General features: G+C 37.3%; 2 protein-coding genes across 3 annotated transcripts; both read right to left on the bottom strand.

The window, feature by feature from the left end:
• Window positions 1-217: 217 nt before the first annotated feature.
• LOC104218252 (pathogenesis-related genes transcriptional activator PTI6-like) lies at window positions 218-1,784 on the bottom strand. Its single transcript, XM_009768698.2, has one exon. It carries the CDS (start codon window positions 1,374-1,376, stop codon window positions 624-626), a length of 753 nt encoding a protein of 250 aa, XP_009767000.1. The 5' UTR covers window positions 1,377-1,784; the 3' UTR covers window positions 218-623.
• Window positions 1,785-7,487: 5,703 nt separating this feature from the next.
• On the bottom strand, window positions 7,488-14,214 carry LOC104218251 (ubiquitin-conjugating enzyme E2-17 kDa-like). Of its 2 annotated transcripts, none has more exons than XM_070150436.1 (5): window positions 14,038-14,214; window positions 13,673-13,777; window positions 9,193-9,320; window positions 8,253-8,357; window positions 7,488-7,932 (listed from the first exon to the last, which is right to left on the bottom strand). In XM_070150436.1, exons 2-5 carry the CDS (start codon window positions 13,740-13,742, stop codon window positions 7,789-7,791), a joined length of 447 nt encoding a protein of 148 aa, XP_070006537.1. In that variant the 5' UTR covers window positions 13,743-13,777; window positions 14,038-14,214; the 3' UTR covers window positions 7,488-7,788. The 2 variants fall into 2 exon arrangements, with proteins under 2 accessions (XP_070006537.1, XP_070006538.1); XM_070150437.1 differs by having other exon boundaries at window positions 13,673-13,818; window positions 14,038-14,188.
• Between the last annotated feature and the right edge of the window lie 2,018 nt (window positions 14,215-16,232).

Here is a 16,232-nt window from a genome sequence, read left to right as displayed (position 1 = left end):
ACTAGACAAGGAGTATGCCACATGGCGTGGGCGTGGGATAAGAACCCGAATGAATGGAATTAAGAAGTCCCCCGTGCTCGTAATTTTCAAAACTCGTGTTGGCTTTAGAAACTAACTTACCCAATCAATTTGGCGTTTTAGCCAGCTAGTCACCCACTATAGCAAAGTGTTCATTCATGAAAACCACATAAATTCCAAATAATAATTACAAAATATATGCTACTTGCAACAAAATACCACTGAGTATTATGCACTTTCTTTATTGGACATCCACATTATATTATAATATCATAAGATAATAAATATCACTCTCACTTTTCAACGCTTAAGCGTGATAATCAAGAAATATCACTCTCGAACACTCTTCTTATACCAAATAATACAGACCCCACTTTCCACTCTTGTCATAATTAATAATTTATCTTAATAATTTAAACAAGTCGTTTTACAATTTCCTATATGTATATAATTGACCATAAAAAGAAATTGAAATATCCCTCACAAAAATCGCCGTATGATTTCCGATGTATACTACTACTGTACTACTATGCACACTATATTGCCGCCAAAAATAATCCACGTCACCGATTCATTTCTTCAAATGACGAAATTGCCCCTCACGATTATCTTACTTCGAGGGCAAAATCGTCGAAGTCAAACTCGCTGAATTCCTCGGCGAAATATTTCTCCGACATTCCAAATCCCGTTAGACCAAAAGGGGAGTCAATTTCGAAACCGAACGCGTCCACTTCGCTAAACCCTAGGCTGCCATCGAACGGTCCAAAATCATCGGAACGGAGAACGGACGTCGGCGATAAAGCCACGTCCTTTGAAGAAACTTCAGTCTTCGCTGCGCTGACGATAATAGACTCCGCCTCCGTCGTTTCAATCGCCGGCGAGACTAATGGAAAGTTGGTAACGGCGTCGGGACCTTTAAGCATAACGGCAGCTCTGTCGTAGACGGTGGCTGCTTCCTCCGGCGTGTCGTAAGTTCCTAACCAGACACGTTTCCCACGTGTAGGGTCACGAATCTCGGCGGCCCAGCGACCCCATGGTCTCTGACGGACGCCTCTGTATTTTTTCCGGCTGCTGACGTCACTATCCGATGAAGGCAAACACCGTTTCCTGCTACTTTGTTGAGGTTGAGAGTCTTGCTTTGGTGACTCCGGTAGCAGTGTAAAGTTGATTTGAGTTACATATCTCTTCACTCTTCGTACCATAAATTGATCGTCTTCGTCGTCGGATGAATCCGTTGCATCACCGTCCGTAAGTATAATTCGAACAACTTTTTGTGGGTTCTTCATGTTCAGCTCATGAACTTGCTTGTTTGTAGTAACCAAGTGTTCAGAGAATTTTACTGGTGGTTGTAAAATCATGTTGTTAAAAAAAAAAAAAAATCTGGGGTCTAACCAAAAGAGGTGAAGTGGAGGTGAGCAGTAGAGAGGGATGAATTTATGGAAAGAGATGAAGAGAGACAGAGGGGGGACAAATGGACATAAGTACCAACCAAGAGGGGGAAGGACTTTAATTTAAAGGAGTAAATAGTTAGAGAAACAAGAGTAAAAGCACAAGGAGTGAGTGAGGGTACTAAGGACTGGCACTGTACTATTATGATGGAGGGTTAGTTGAACAAAAAAGAAGAAAAGTTGATGGTAGGAAAAAGCTAAGAGCTTACTGTGCAGGTTTTGGCGGGAACAAACCACTAACACGATCCTAGCTAAAACTCTGAACCTACACTGGATCGGAGCTGCAGGACATTTACACAGAAAAGGAGTGAGAGAAGAGTTCCAAGGTCTAAAGAGAAAAGACTAGTGCTTCTTCTCAACTCAAATATATAATGCACGCCAGTTTCAACTTTTTGCAAATTGGTGCCCCGGATTGGATCCAATCGGTTTCGATATTTCTTTTTTTCTTTTTTCTTCTTTAAGCATATTTAAAATGAAGCCCTATTCAAGATTTAAATTTGATGGTCTCAATCCTTATATTATTATTGAACTCGTCATATTTTTAATTATGAGTCAAATATTTAATATTTAGATTATACATATTGGAAATGCTTAAGTTTTTACTAAATCCATTATAGGTTTAAATATATAGGTCCAAAATTTAATATTTTTAATAATAACATATACTCCCTTTTTTTCATATTAGATGAGGTAGTTTGACTCGGTACGGAGTTTAAGGGAAAAAAAGAAGATTTTTGAAACTTGTGGTCTTAAAAGCTTAAGGGTAAAAAGTTTGTGGAGTCATGATATTTGTGTGGCTATAAAAGTTTCTCATTAATGGTAAATGGGTAAAATGAAAGAGTTTAAAGTTGAATTATTTTCAAATTTAGAAATGTGTCATTTGTTTTGGAACAGACTAAAAAGGAAAATACCTCATCTAATATGAAACGAAGGGAGTATATATAACATACTCGGTTAGAAATAATTAGTTTAGGCTAACCTAATTACTATATGCTACACAGGGGCGGCCCAACGAGTTTGTGGCCTAAAGCCAAACTTTACGAGGGGCCTCAATTTTTTTTTTAAAAAAAATATTTATTTATTTGAAGTCTATTTTTCTAGCTAACTTAGATACAAAGTTATTAATAGTTTTCTTTTAATCAATAACTCCTAATAAGTCTTTCTTTATTGACAATATAGCTAATCCATTTAACTTTTCTCGAGATATTATTGATCTTGGGTAAGATGTTATCAATTTTAATTTTGAAAACTTCTTTCTGGTGAAGCGCCGGTAGCCCGTTTGGCCAAGCTGCAAAAATCAACTTATTTTGAGAAGTGTTTTTCTCAAAAGTGTTTTTTTCAAAAATACTTTTAGTGAGAAACAGTTTGTATTTGGCTAATTAATTTGAAAAACACTTCTGAGCAGCAATTAGTGTTTGGCCAAGCTTTAAAAAATTGCTTCTAAGTGTATTTTTTTCTTAAAAGTGTTTTTCAAAAAGTGCTTTTGGAGAGAAGCTATTTTTTGTTTGCTTCTCCAAAACTGCTTCTCCTTCTCTTCAAAAGTACTTTTTTCTCCTTTCAAAAGTTTGGCCAAACACCTTAATTTTAGAAAAAAATACTTTTGAGCCAAAAAAGCGCTTTTGCCTCAAAAGAAGCTTATAGCCTGTTTGGCCAAGCTTCTTTTTGGCCAAAGCGCTTTTGGCCAAAAATTGAGGTGTTTGGCCAAGCTTTTGGAAAGAAAAAAAAGTGCTTTTGAGGAGAAGCAGAAAAAAGTAGCGTCTCTCCAAAAACACTTTTTTGAGAAACACTTTTGAGAAAAATACACTTAGAAGCAATTTTTTAAAGTTTGGCCAAACATTAATTGCTGCTCAGAAGTGCTTTTCAAATTAATTAGCCAAACATAAACTGCTTCTCACCAAAAGTACTTTTGAGAAAAGCATTTTTGAAAAAAAATACTTCTCAAAATAAGCTGATTTTTACAGCTGGGCCAAACAGGCTATAATTAACATTATTCCATAAGCAATAGAGGCATTGGAAAAAGAATCAAATCTTTTTATTTGACCGAATGTATCAATTAAATTGTTATCTTCTAATAGTTCTATTTTTCATAATACTTTTAATTCCAAAAATAAATCTAAATCATCTATATCGAATTGATTATTATGTTTTAAGGAACATTCAAGATTAAGGCAATTTTTTTTCAAGATTTTAATCATCTAGTGATCTTAAATTTTACTGCTAAAGAAGAAACAAAAAATATTTCCATATACTTCGAATTATTCAAATTTATTTTGAAGTGAAAAAAATAGTCTTGTTTACTATGTATAAAGTAATCAACTCCAAAGGACTCTTCGAAAGATTTGAGATTTTATTATCAACATTCTCATCAAATTGTTACTTCGTATATATCACACGTTTCTTACGAAATTCGGGTTTGATATTCATTTCAAGTGTAATTTTCTTGGCAAAAATCATAGCAATTGCAAATCCTCTCTATACTTGTTAAAGAAAGAAATTAAACTTCTTCACTTCACATAACCTTTTTTAAACTTATACATGGCCTATTAGGTATAACAAAAAATGGAGCCCCCGCAAATATGGGGCCTAAAGTCGTTGCTTTTTATGGAAGGGCCGCCCTAATGCTACATCCGCTACTATCTAGAATCACTAAGACTTCTTTAGCCGAGGGTGTGTCTCTGCCCTTCCAGGGTAGGGGTAAAGTTGTGTACGTTTTATCCTCCCCAGACCCCACTTGTAGAATTATATTGTGTTGTTGTTGTTTTTTCATATTCACATCTAATAGGCACATTAAAAGGGTAAAAAGTTTTTTCATTCTTAAATTTCAAATTGAAAAATCTGTAATTGAAGATGAAGCAATCTTAATTATTCCACAACTGACTTTGACAAAGATCGGATCGAATACTGGGAGATAGAGAATGGGAGAGTGAGTGTAGTAGTACGAGTGAAGTGTAGAGAGAGGACTAATTAGGCGCATATGTCATTTCCTGGGCTTACTCATGAATCTTCTCTGTTACAGCTGGCATTTGTTGACATGTCAAACGTTTTTGACTCCCTCTCTTTTCATTTGGAAGATCCTGGTCGCCCATTTTGCTTTTTACCAAACTTCCCACCATTTTCCTTTAATTACGTCCAAAAAGAACTCTCAAACGAACTTTCCACCCTCCCTCCCTTCTCCCTTTCTTCTCTATACTTTATTAATAGTAATAATTAATATTTGCGAGACCATGAACAGATTTTCCACGACAAACAAAAGTAGAACAAGGACTAAGGTTATAGAAGACATGAGAAAAAACACACAACTCCATCTTTGAGCAATAATACGAGGAGAATACTGTGAAATTGTCAGGACAAAATTCAAATTGAAATCCACTGCAAAATTCCCCAAAGACCAGTCCTAATGAACCCGACCGACTTAGACCCTACTATAGATGGAGAGGACAGGCTTTAAAGATATAGTAGTTAAAACAAAGCCGATTCCTAAGGGAATGCATTTCCCATTACTCTTTGCAAAAATTGACTAGTCACTTTCTCGAAGCAAGACTTTTCTAAATTCTAAGGACAAAAAGACATTCTCTTCGCGGGAGCTATGCATACAATATTACCAAAAACATGTCTTCAAACCTTTATAGTGTTCTAATCCCATTGGCTTAACTCACTGAAGTTTAATACACTAAGTTTAGCCTTTCTTTGTCCTTTTTCGTGTTCTCTCCTCTCTCTACCTCTCTCCATTTACTACTACATGACTACATCGCCTGATTCATCTCCCAACTAAATGGGGTTTATCTCAAAAATGAAAATCTTGTCAATTCTTCCTCTCTTTTTCTTAGTAATTGAATAGGAGAATATATTAGCAGCTACAAAAGACAACGAGGGAATAGAAAGGGGCTACGATCATGGCATCAAAAAGGCTACTCAACACGTTGAAAAGTAAATAGGGAGTAGGTTGTTGGCTTGAAGAGAAAGCAAAGTGATGAAGAGACCCCAATACAAGGCACGTGCATCATAATTTGCAGTAGGGGAGGCTAATTCTAAACCTGTTTGCTTGTAAACCAAGCGACAAACACACATAGCTTTCAACCCTACAACTACTCTTTTAACTACACAAAAGTAGAACGACTACTAGAAATGGCTGATCCCATCCATAACCGAGTCATAAATATACCTACTCTCGCAATATTAATCTCAATCTGAGAAATTTTACTTTGTGTTTAACATACCACTGTATTGTTGTATGAGGCCCCTCGATGTATGACATTTGGACTAGTGGCGCCCACTTTCACCTCCATTTCAAATATCTTTTTTCCTTTCACTGTCTCTTGGCTTCGCCGCTCGTTAGCTGATGTGCTGGTTTGGAGCTTCATGTAAATCTTTTTCTTCCTGTTTTACTTCTCCATTTCTTCTCTTTTTCAAATCCATTTTAAAAATGTTATTCAACTATTTGCAAGTGTTCTGCCTCTAGGTCTGTAGATTACTATTTTTCCGATTAAAAAAAAAGATTTCTTAGGGATTTTGCAATCGCCGCAGTAAGAGTTGAAAAATTCATGATGAAGCAACTGTAGCAACGAAATATCGTTGAATAAGGGGTATTAAATCTCTTTGGGGTTATAAACAATCTTTTTCCTGTTAATTATAGACGGAGTCCCAACTTCTAGTTTTTATTCTTTTTCAAATACTGAAAACAATTATAGGATATAAATTTTGTGGACATAATTTTCAAATCTTATCCTCTATTAACCAGGAAAACAATCTGATATAAAATCATCAATGTCGCATCATGCAACTGCTACTTTTGAAGGGGAAAGTTAAAGTTTTATGCTTTCAGAGCATAATCTAAGAGGGATTGAGGGAGGAGAGAATATTTCAAAATGGTACTGACAGTGGGCCCCCACTGTCCAAATGTCACACATTGAGGGGCTCATACAACTATGACTGTGGTATGTTATACACAAAGTAAAATATCTCAATCTAGAGAGCCACGTACCAAGGATCTAAGCCTATTCAATCACTCAATTCCCATTAATAAATTTCGGCTGCAAAATGATTTCACCTTTCAACTCCAACACCTGGCACTGGGGTATTGCACAATCTAGTAAACTCTAACACAAACGGAAGGCAGGGGCCCGTTGTCGATTATGACTCATTTCTTCGCTTACCCTTAGCACATGGCATTGACACTTTCTTTGGGCATGCCAAATTTCTTCGGAGCAATAGTAAAGTTTCCACCGTGCAACTAGAAAGTGACGAGTTCAAGACATATAAGGAAACTTCTCACCAAGGTAAAGTTATTACGCACACAATGGACCTAATGTTGGCCAACCATTCCCACAATCCACGTATTGCTGGAGCATAATACACCAGGTTGTGCTTTATTGGCAAATTGCATGCTAACAAGAACGCATACAAACTGAACATCAAATTTGGCTCAACTCTTTAGTTAACTGCGCCTAAAAGGAACAGTAACTCTTTCAACCTCTTCATTCCAAGGTTTGAAAGAGGAAGTGTTGGTAAATTAATAATTGTTGGTGAGTAACGCAAAGGGTTATTTGCCATGAGAAACCCTCAGATTCTTAAAGAATTCAGCAATGTTTCGCATATGAACCTATAAACAGGGAATGTTTGTTAAAGTAAATCAGATATTCAGTTTTGTTGAATCATTCGTCATCTAATCCATACTTGGTAATTGACCAGTTCGAAAAGCCACTGTGAAGGGCACTTGTGGCTCCCGTAAGACTAAGGACCCAGATGATTGACGAAAAGCAATGGCACCCGACAGTAAAAAGCATAGTCAAGCCTTAGAAAAAGCATTTTCCCTACTCTGCAAGGAAGCATTCACTTACCATCCTAGGTATCAGTCATATTAGCACTAAAATTCCAACATCGAACCAAGCTTATCAGCCATCTTGCCATCTCACGTAAAGACTTGTCCAAGCTTGAGCATTACAAAATCCAACTTCAATTATCATTCCAAGACATGAAACATACTAGCCACGCAAGTTGCCATCTCAAGCCGTTAGGTCAATATCAGTATCAATAATAATTGTCATTCCAAAGATGGCTCCAACTAGTCATGCAAATTGGGAAAGTTAGGGAAAGTAGCATGTCAGACAGGTAACCAAAGTACACGTTACATTACGTTTTCCCCCTTGCTAACATTCATCAAATAGATATTCACAAATTTGAAAGATCTCAGTCTCTTGACAACCACACAACGGGAGAAAGAAGTAAATTTTAAGCTCCTTACCCACATTTTATTCTTTCACCCAAGCACAATTAAGACGTGCAGCTACAAAAGTCTCTGACATGCCCAGTGACACTTTTGCTATTATCCCATAGCATATTTCTGTGTCCAGCTTCGAGCAGTGGCCTCATATTTGGACCTGTCATTCTTGTACATATGAGCAATTTCTGGTACAAGAGGATCGTCTGGATTTGGGTCTGTCAATAGAGAGCAGATGGACAACAGGACCTGAAAACATACCAACAGCCTATTCAGATATCCAAACGCTAATAGCCATGTAAAAGCAAAGAATATAAACCCAGGGGTAAAGCCAAGAAGTTAATTTACTTATAAAGACAAATGAGCCCAAGAGTCAACAGGGGTATAAAACTTACATGCAGATCATTTGGAGAAATCTTCACCAAAATAATATTTGCCACCAACATGTTAAACTTAAGATGTGAACTACAATCTTTTTCAAGTGTGGCTTTGAAGTTTGATCCATTTCAGTAAGCAATTTAAAAACATTAAACATTGAATTGAAGATGAAAGAAAGACCAAGGTCCAACCTTAGATATGGTCAATGCTGGACTCCACTGCTCTTTAAGAATATCCAGACAAATGCTTCCATTGCTATTGATGTTAGGGTGGAAAACCTTAGTTCGAAATGCAACCTGAGCCAATGAAAAGCTTATCAGATCATCACCACAAACTGATCTTATCAAAAACATTTGGAGTTAGCAAAAAAGCAATTTATACTGCGCAGCATTTCATATAAGTATTTCTCGAAACTAGAGAACCAACTTAAGCAAACTTATCTAACAGCAAACTAATGTCAGCCCTCCATTGATCCTCCCTCTCCCTCTAATCATCATAAAGCTAAAGAAACCAAAACTGAGATGACTTATTCCCATGTTAGTTAAGCTAACAATTTTCTTTTTAAAGGCATCCAAATGAATGAATGCACTCTAGTACCCAAAGACAAAGAGAACCTAGAGAAGGCAAACGTTTTCAGAGCTTTTTCCAAGAGTCTGACCTATATCATCTTCCAAGCAGTAGGGAGAATCAGAAGGAGGTATATGATATAATGTAGCCCGAGGGAAATGAAGCTAGCTGCAATGGAGTATGGATTATGTTCCATTAGCTTTAGGCCTGAGCTCATGCTTATAGAATGTAAAACCTAGAAGTGAAGAGCATCTCCCACACTACGAAACGTTAGCACTTTTTACAGCAAGGTATATGCATTGAAAATTTTATGACACTTAAATTTTTAAGATAAAGAAGGTTAGACAGAGTTAAAAGTGTTAACCATATATGGGCACTGAAATCTTTTGTTACGTCTAGACTTACAAATCTTTCCTGCTCGTTTAACAGAAAAAAATCAAAAATAAATTCATTTCCAATTGATCAAATGCGTTCGAAACGATTATTCTCCAGTTCGTCAAAGTCAATAATGGCATAAAAAATTAACACAAGCAAAACAAGAGATATTCTGAAGCATAAGCATACCTTAGGTGGCTTGAATGGATAATCAGGAGGAAAATGAATAGAAACCAAGAATACACCCCCTGCATAAGGGCTATCTGTAGGCCCCATGATTGTTGCTTGCCAATGGAACATGTCCTCAGCCACAGGACCTGTTTAGATGAAGTAGTAAACAAATTAATATCATTGTAGAATATTAATACCACTCAATGTAGCAGAACATTCAGATGAGGAATTGTTTATTGAAATAAATATGACCCAACAAGTAATCGTATTTCAACAATTAATATCATCATCAGGATGTTGCTTCCAGATGGCTGCAGAAAAAGAAAATTCTAAGACAGCCGGAGAGATGCCATCATAAATGGAATATTATACAAAGGCTACAGTCAATGACAGCATACCTCCTAGGTCATGTTTTATCTTGGGAATAAATGAGTCACTTTTAAGTTTTAACTTTTAACAAATGTAAGTGAACTGCACTTGGGCATTAAGTCCTATTTAATCAATACCAGAACTCCTTACTTCTAAAATAAAACTAAGAGAATATGGAAAAAGAAAAGATACAATAACAAAATGGAACATAAATTTTGATGTTTGATTCTTAACTTGTTCTGGGGTCCAGACGCACTTTTATCTTGCCATACATAATCTTTTATATTATTCTTTCCCGTGTGTAGTGGTCGAAAATACACATCCCACCCATAGGCTCACATGACTGATCCATTGAACAAGCCTTCATACTACTAAGGCTCAGGTACCCACATTTAGCTTCTTGCACGAGCAACTCCACGGTTGAACAATCTCTCCCGAAACGCTTACAGTGTTGTACCCAAGAATTTGAACCGTTTCGTCGTCAAGTTACGGGCCACGACCTCCACGTGTTGGATCCATGACTTGCCCATGATTCTGCCTTTGACCAAGTCTAAAGGAATAAAGTTGAAAGTCCAATAGACTCCTTAACCACCACCGAGATGTTTGGGCCACGATCTCACCAAAATCACGTCTCTATCATTAGAGGTCCCCACGAAACCTTGATTATCACCCAATAACACATGCATTATAGTGATCCTCGTACATGATGAAATCTACTTATCATGTGTTTCTGCATGCATGAGGTTCTGAACATTCTCTATAAGGAACCGACATGCCTGTATTCAGGCCTGCCAACATACCATGTTCTCTACAGACCACACAATTGTCTCTATCAACGGGTCATATGAGTGTATCCTATAATGAGTCTTACGATCATCTCCAGCAACAAGCCATGGGATAGCTCCTGTAATTGTAATAGGCCATACGAACCATATGGGCAAACTTATCTTACTTAGGACCAAGTTAAGGAGGAATAATTGACTGATCACTAAATGATGTGCCACTCTCTCATCCTTCGAAATAAGGCTGAACAACCACTCCATAAAGAAAGGAGTCACTTCCTTATATTAAGGGGATTAGGCTCCAATTTTACACCAACCAAGGTAGTAGGTAGCTGTACTCTTCCATTATAAATAAGAGCTCTTTAAATATCTGACGGTCATGCAATAACAGACTACATCACCTCTCATATACAGTCAAACCTCTCTATAACAACATCGTTTGTTCTGATATTTTCTGCTACTATAGTGAAGTGCTGGAGGCAAAAGGTGTCGGTTTCCTGCATTAGGGAGATTAAGGACATGTATGATCGAGCTAAGACTCGGCTTAGAACAGTCGGAGGTGACTCGAAACATTTTCTGGTTGTTATGGGGTTAAACCAAGGATTTGCGCTCAGCCCGTTCTTATTTACCCCGGTGATGAACGCACTAACACACCATATTCAAGGGGAGGTGTCATAGTGTATGGTATTCACTAACGACATAGTTCTGATTGATGAGACGCAAGGCGGTGTTAACGAGAGGCTGGAGGTTTGGAGACAGGCCCTCGAGTCTAAGGGTTTCAAGCTGAGCATGAGTAAGACGGAATGCCAAGAGTGCAAGTTCAACGCCGAGCCGAGGAAAGCGAGCATGGACGTGAGGCTTGAATACGGGTCATCCCCAGGAGAGGCAACTTCAAGTACCTTGGATCGGTTATCCAGGGGATGGGGAGATCGACAAGGATGTCACACACCGTATTGGGGTGGGGTGGATGAAGTGGAGGTTAGCATCTGTAGACCTGTGTGACAAGAAAGTGCCACTGATACTCAAAGGTAAGATTTGTAGAGAGGTGGTTAGACCGGCCATGTTGTATGGGGCTGAGTGTTGGCCAGTTAAGAATTCGCCAGTGTTTTTGAGAGCGCGAAGCGCAAAAAAGCGACAAGGGCTCGCCTCGCTTCAAAAGCGAAGCGCACGCTTTATTAAAGTGAAGCGCAATTCTTAAAAAACATAATGTAAAATTATAAATAATCAAAAACTTCAATTTAAATACTTAAAAGTAGGTACTAGGTACCACCAAATCATCCACAAACCATCCACAAGTAAAATCAAAGCTACTAAATTACTAGAATCAACATCTTATTCTTCTACTCTTCTTCTTCTTCAAGAATAATATAATTAATTTTTCCCTGAAAATGTCCCCGAACATCAATAAACTGAAAATACATATAATAATTAATTATATAAACTAAAAAAAACATTTAAAAAATCACATAAACTAAAAATAATACATATATATAATTAATTTTAGAAGAAGAAGGAGCAGGAGCAGGGGGAGGGAGGGGAGGAGGGGAGGGGAGGGCAGGGGCAGGGGCAGGGGCAGGGGCAGGGGCAGGGGCAGGGGCAGAAAGGAGAAAGAAATTACCTGGACTGGAGAAGAAGTGGTCGAGCTCGAGCTTGAGAGAGAAGGGGTCAACCCTAGCCCTTTGTCGATGTCTCTGTTTTGACGGGAGAAGCAGTGGTCTGTTGTGACATTTAGGGGTCTTTTTTGTATAATTAAAAAACAGACCCAAGTTTTTTTAAAAAAAAGGGCCAGTGCGCTTTTGTAAAAGAAGCGATCGCTTCGTCGATTTTCTCGCTTCGTCGCTTCAGCTAGTGAAGCGCACGCTTTTCAAGATCGCATCGCTTCGAGCAGCCAGAAGCGATACACTGTCGCTTCGCGCTTTAAGCGACGAAGCGATCGCTTTTCTAAACACTGGAACTCACATATCCAGAAGATGAAAGTAACAGAAATGAGGATGCCCGGGCACACTAGGATGGATAAGATTAGGAGCGAGGATATTTGGGAGAAGGTGGGCGTGGCTCCCATTGATGGCAAGATGCGAGAAACGAGACTCAAATGATTCAGGCACGTATGAAGGAAAAGCCCAGATGCCCCGGTAAGGAGGTGTGAGCGGCTGTCTTTGGAAGGCACGAGAAGAGGTAGAGGGCGTCCTAGGAAGTATTAGGGAGAGGTGATCAGGCAGAACATGGCGTGACTTTAGATTTTCGAGGGCATGACCCTTGATAGGAAGCTGTGGAGGTCAAGCATTAGGATTGTAGGTTAAGAGGTATTTGAGTCTATTTCTACTTCATACCAATGCGAGGCTACTCTAATAGGATTTTTGTCTTAGACTGCTAGTGATTAATGTTGTGTTCTCACTACTCTTCCATTTTTCATAGTGTCGGGTCTATTTACTGATATTGCTTTTGCTTTTCATCTATTTTCTGGTTTTCATGACGTTGTTATTATTCTTATGGTTTCTGTTGATGGTACTGATATTTTGTCTCTTTTCGTTTTTTTGAGCCGAGGGTCTTTCGGAAACAGCATCTCTACTCCCTCGGGGTAGGGGTAAGGTCTGTGTACACAATACCCTCCCCAGACTCCACTACTGAAATTTTACTGGATCGTTGTTGTTATATGGTGAAGTATTGTTATAGAGGACATATATTATAACATAACAATTGGTTCTGAAAAAACTTGACTGTTATAGTGAAATACTGTTATAGAGAGGTCTGAATGTACTTGAAAATATTATTCTTTCTACACATAAAATTTAGAACAAGCACCTATGACCGTGAAAGTTAGAGCCCCAACTCCCCATCGACAAGGGCAGAGGACAAATCTCAAGATTTCTTCTACACTAATCTTTACATATTACACTGGTTGTATCACAAGAACATGACATTAATAAGATTCTACCCCTCTCCGTTTTTACGCTATATTTGTGTCTCTTTGTATTTATCACATTTACTTTAATATTTTTATTCGCTTTTAGCAGTTGTGTTGGTATCCCTTCCCTGATAGACAGTAGAGAATTTACCCCTTACATCATGGCAAGAAGATTTCTTCTTAAGGGTGGATGGCCCCACATGAGACAAAAGAGCAATTTGATCAAATCCACATTGAGTTGTAGTAAACTACAAATGAAACAACCAATTACGTCGATAAATTTATACAAGCATTCATTGCAATTTTGCTATTAAAAAAGTAAATAAAGTACTAATTTTTTTCAAGAAACCACTTAGATTTAACTGGACTTTTATGTGGCTAGAAGTTCTAAAATCAATGAGATGTTAAACACAATAGTGTAAGAAAAGCAGAGCGAACATACCAGCGCTGCATGATGTGGGAGGGTCCTTCTGCAGATCCTTCAGCTCCTTCAATATGCGCTTTGACGCCATAGGTTACTTCCTTACCTTCAAACCCAAGCTCAAATCTGATAAACATGTTAAAATCTCATATCAAATACCAAAGATCCTGAAATTCCACAAAAGAAAAATGAATGGCCTAGATGAAAGACCTTTGAAAAGCAAAAAGTAGCATCAACGATATTAATGGAGCAAAAGTAAGCAAAAAATTCACAGAAATCGCCAGATCTAATCGAATATTCATACAACAACGAAAAAACAGTAGATCTTGTTATGTTCATAGCATATGACGGAGCAAAAAAATGACGGAGGCTAGGGTTTGAAGTACCTGAAGGTGGAAGAGTGGTAGAGGGGATTAATTGAGTTTGCAGAAAGACGGAGATTGGACTGCCGAAGCCTAGATTTGCTGAAGGGGGAAAAGGAAAAAGGATTTTGCTGGAGGGGAAAAAGAGATATTAGTCACCCCTGCCACGCCACCCCACAAAAGCTTATTTGAATGGTTGTTATTTTTATATTATATTGTTACTATAAATATAATATTTAATTTAATTGTTACTTAAATTATTTTATATTATATTGTGAATTTGTGTTACTAATGATGAAATGTGTATTGTCTCATTTGGTGTAATCTCATTGTTATCTTAATTTTTTCTTCTCATTTTTTCTTAATTATTATTTAATAATTATATTTTACTCTATATCCATCATTTTTATAATGACTATACGTCGTATCATAGATTTTGTTATAACACTAGAGGCTTATCTTTTAAATTATTGGTGTGTAGCATTATAAAAAGACGGAAAATAATACGATCTATCTAAATGTATAATCAACGAAACAATACAATACAATATGATACGATAAATTATGAAACGATACATGACAACCATCCAAACAAGTTGTAAACCTAAATATACTCTTCTCTCTCAATTTCAATTTATATGGTCGGAACTTTAAAAATAAAAAGAAACTTTTGAAACTTGTGATCTTAAATATTAGAGGGTAAAAATTTTATGGGCTGACATTTATGTGGCTACAAAAACTTTTCATAAGGGTAAAATTGATAAAATAAAATGTTTAAAGTTAAATTATTTTCAAATATAAAAATGTGTTATTCTTTTTAAACGAACTAACCAAAAGATATGTCATATAGATTAAAACGGAGAGGAATAACTAATATGGATTATAATTTTTCTTTTATATTATTACAACAAGGAATCATTTGTTTGGTAATAAAGTTTTTGTGAGATAAATCCACATTCAATGTAAGATAAATAATACAAAAATTGTAAGATAAAATTTATTCCGATATTAGCTTATACTAATAATCAAATATTAATGACAAATTTAAACCCAAATTTGATATCAAAATTAGTGTTTTGATTCTAATAACAAAACGAACCCTAAGGACAATATGTGTCTAAGCAAGTGTGATATTTGGCTCAAAGTATGTATATTTATATGCATATTGCCTAATATTTTACTCATGCTTCGTAGATTTCGGATGTGTAATGTAATGATTTGTGCTAGTTTATGGTATTTTTATGTGTAGGAATCATCCGGAGGCAAATTGGTAAAAGGGTGCGTGAATTGAAGCGAAAAGGGGAAGAAAAGGGAAAAAAACCACAGAGTAGCGCCACGAGCAGCGTGGGGCGCTACCTATGGCGCACAAAACAGAATCTACAAGAACGTGCGCCAGGGCTAGCGTTGTCACGCCCAAAACTCGAGGAGCGCGACCGGCGCTCAACCAAGTGAACCCGGTCAAGCAAGCATGTTTGATACTTTCTACCCAACTCACCCATGATCAAGAGAAGACGTGTTTTCATTAATTAGACAGTAGGGAGATCGTGTATACAATAGCAAATCATTTCATTAGTTACTTCTTTTCAAAGTCTCAAAATACATACATTTAAGTAGTTTAAAGTGGAACAGTGATTCAAACCATAACATGAATTGTTTGGCTTTTCCCCAACACCAACATACAATCCACACTATGTCTACGGAGCATCTAATAATTACAAGGAGTACAATAGTAGTGCCGGCAACAAGGCTCCGACTATACCTCAAAACATGATAAAAAATAAATAAAAGATACACGACCCTGGGATGAAGTGGGGCTCATCGAGTTTGCTGGGAAGAGGATGCATGCCTATCACTGATCGACACCATCTGCTATGGGACCACCTGCATCCATTTAAAGATGCAACGCCTCCGGCAAAAGGGACGTTAATACTGTCGAATAGTACTAGTATATATGACTGAACACCCTCTCAAAAGAACGAACCATAATGCAAGTAAGGACAATCATAATATCAGTTAAAGCATTGAACATTTACCAAACGTCAAATAAGGGATAAGATAAGTTTTTGATTAAATTTTCATATTTTAAGTAGGGGAAGTCTTTATTACCAATATGCCATTATTCACCATTTCGATTTCAATTCTCAATACAGTCACCGTCATGCGTACGGTATGGCGTCCGATTACGACCCGATCGGCTAGGCCATCTCATGTGAGACATC

The sequence above is a fragment of the Nicotiana sylvestris genome, chromosome 7, assembly GCF_000393655.2.
Source record: "Nicotiana sylvestris chromosome 7, ASM39365v2, whole genome shotgun sequence".
Lineage (NCBI taxonomy): Eukaryota > Viridiplantae > Streptophyta > Magnoliopsida > Solanales > Solanaceae > Nicotiana > Nicotiana sylvestris.
The sequence above is the reverse complement of the archived record's forward strand: the minus strand, read 5'-3'. Positions and strand labels throughout refer to the sequence as shown.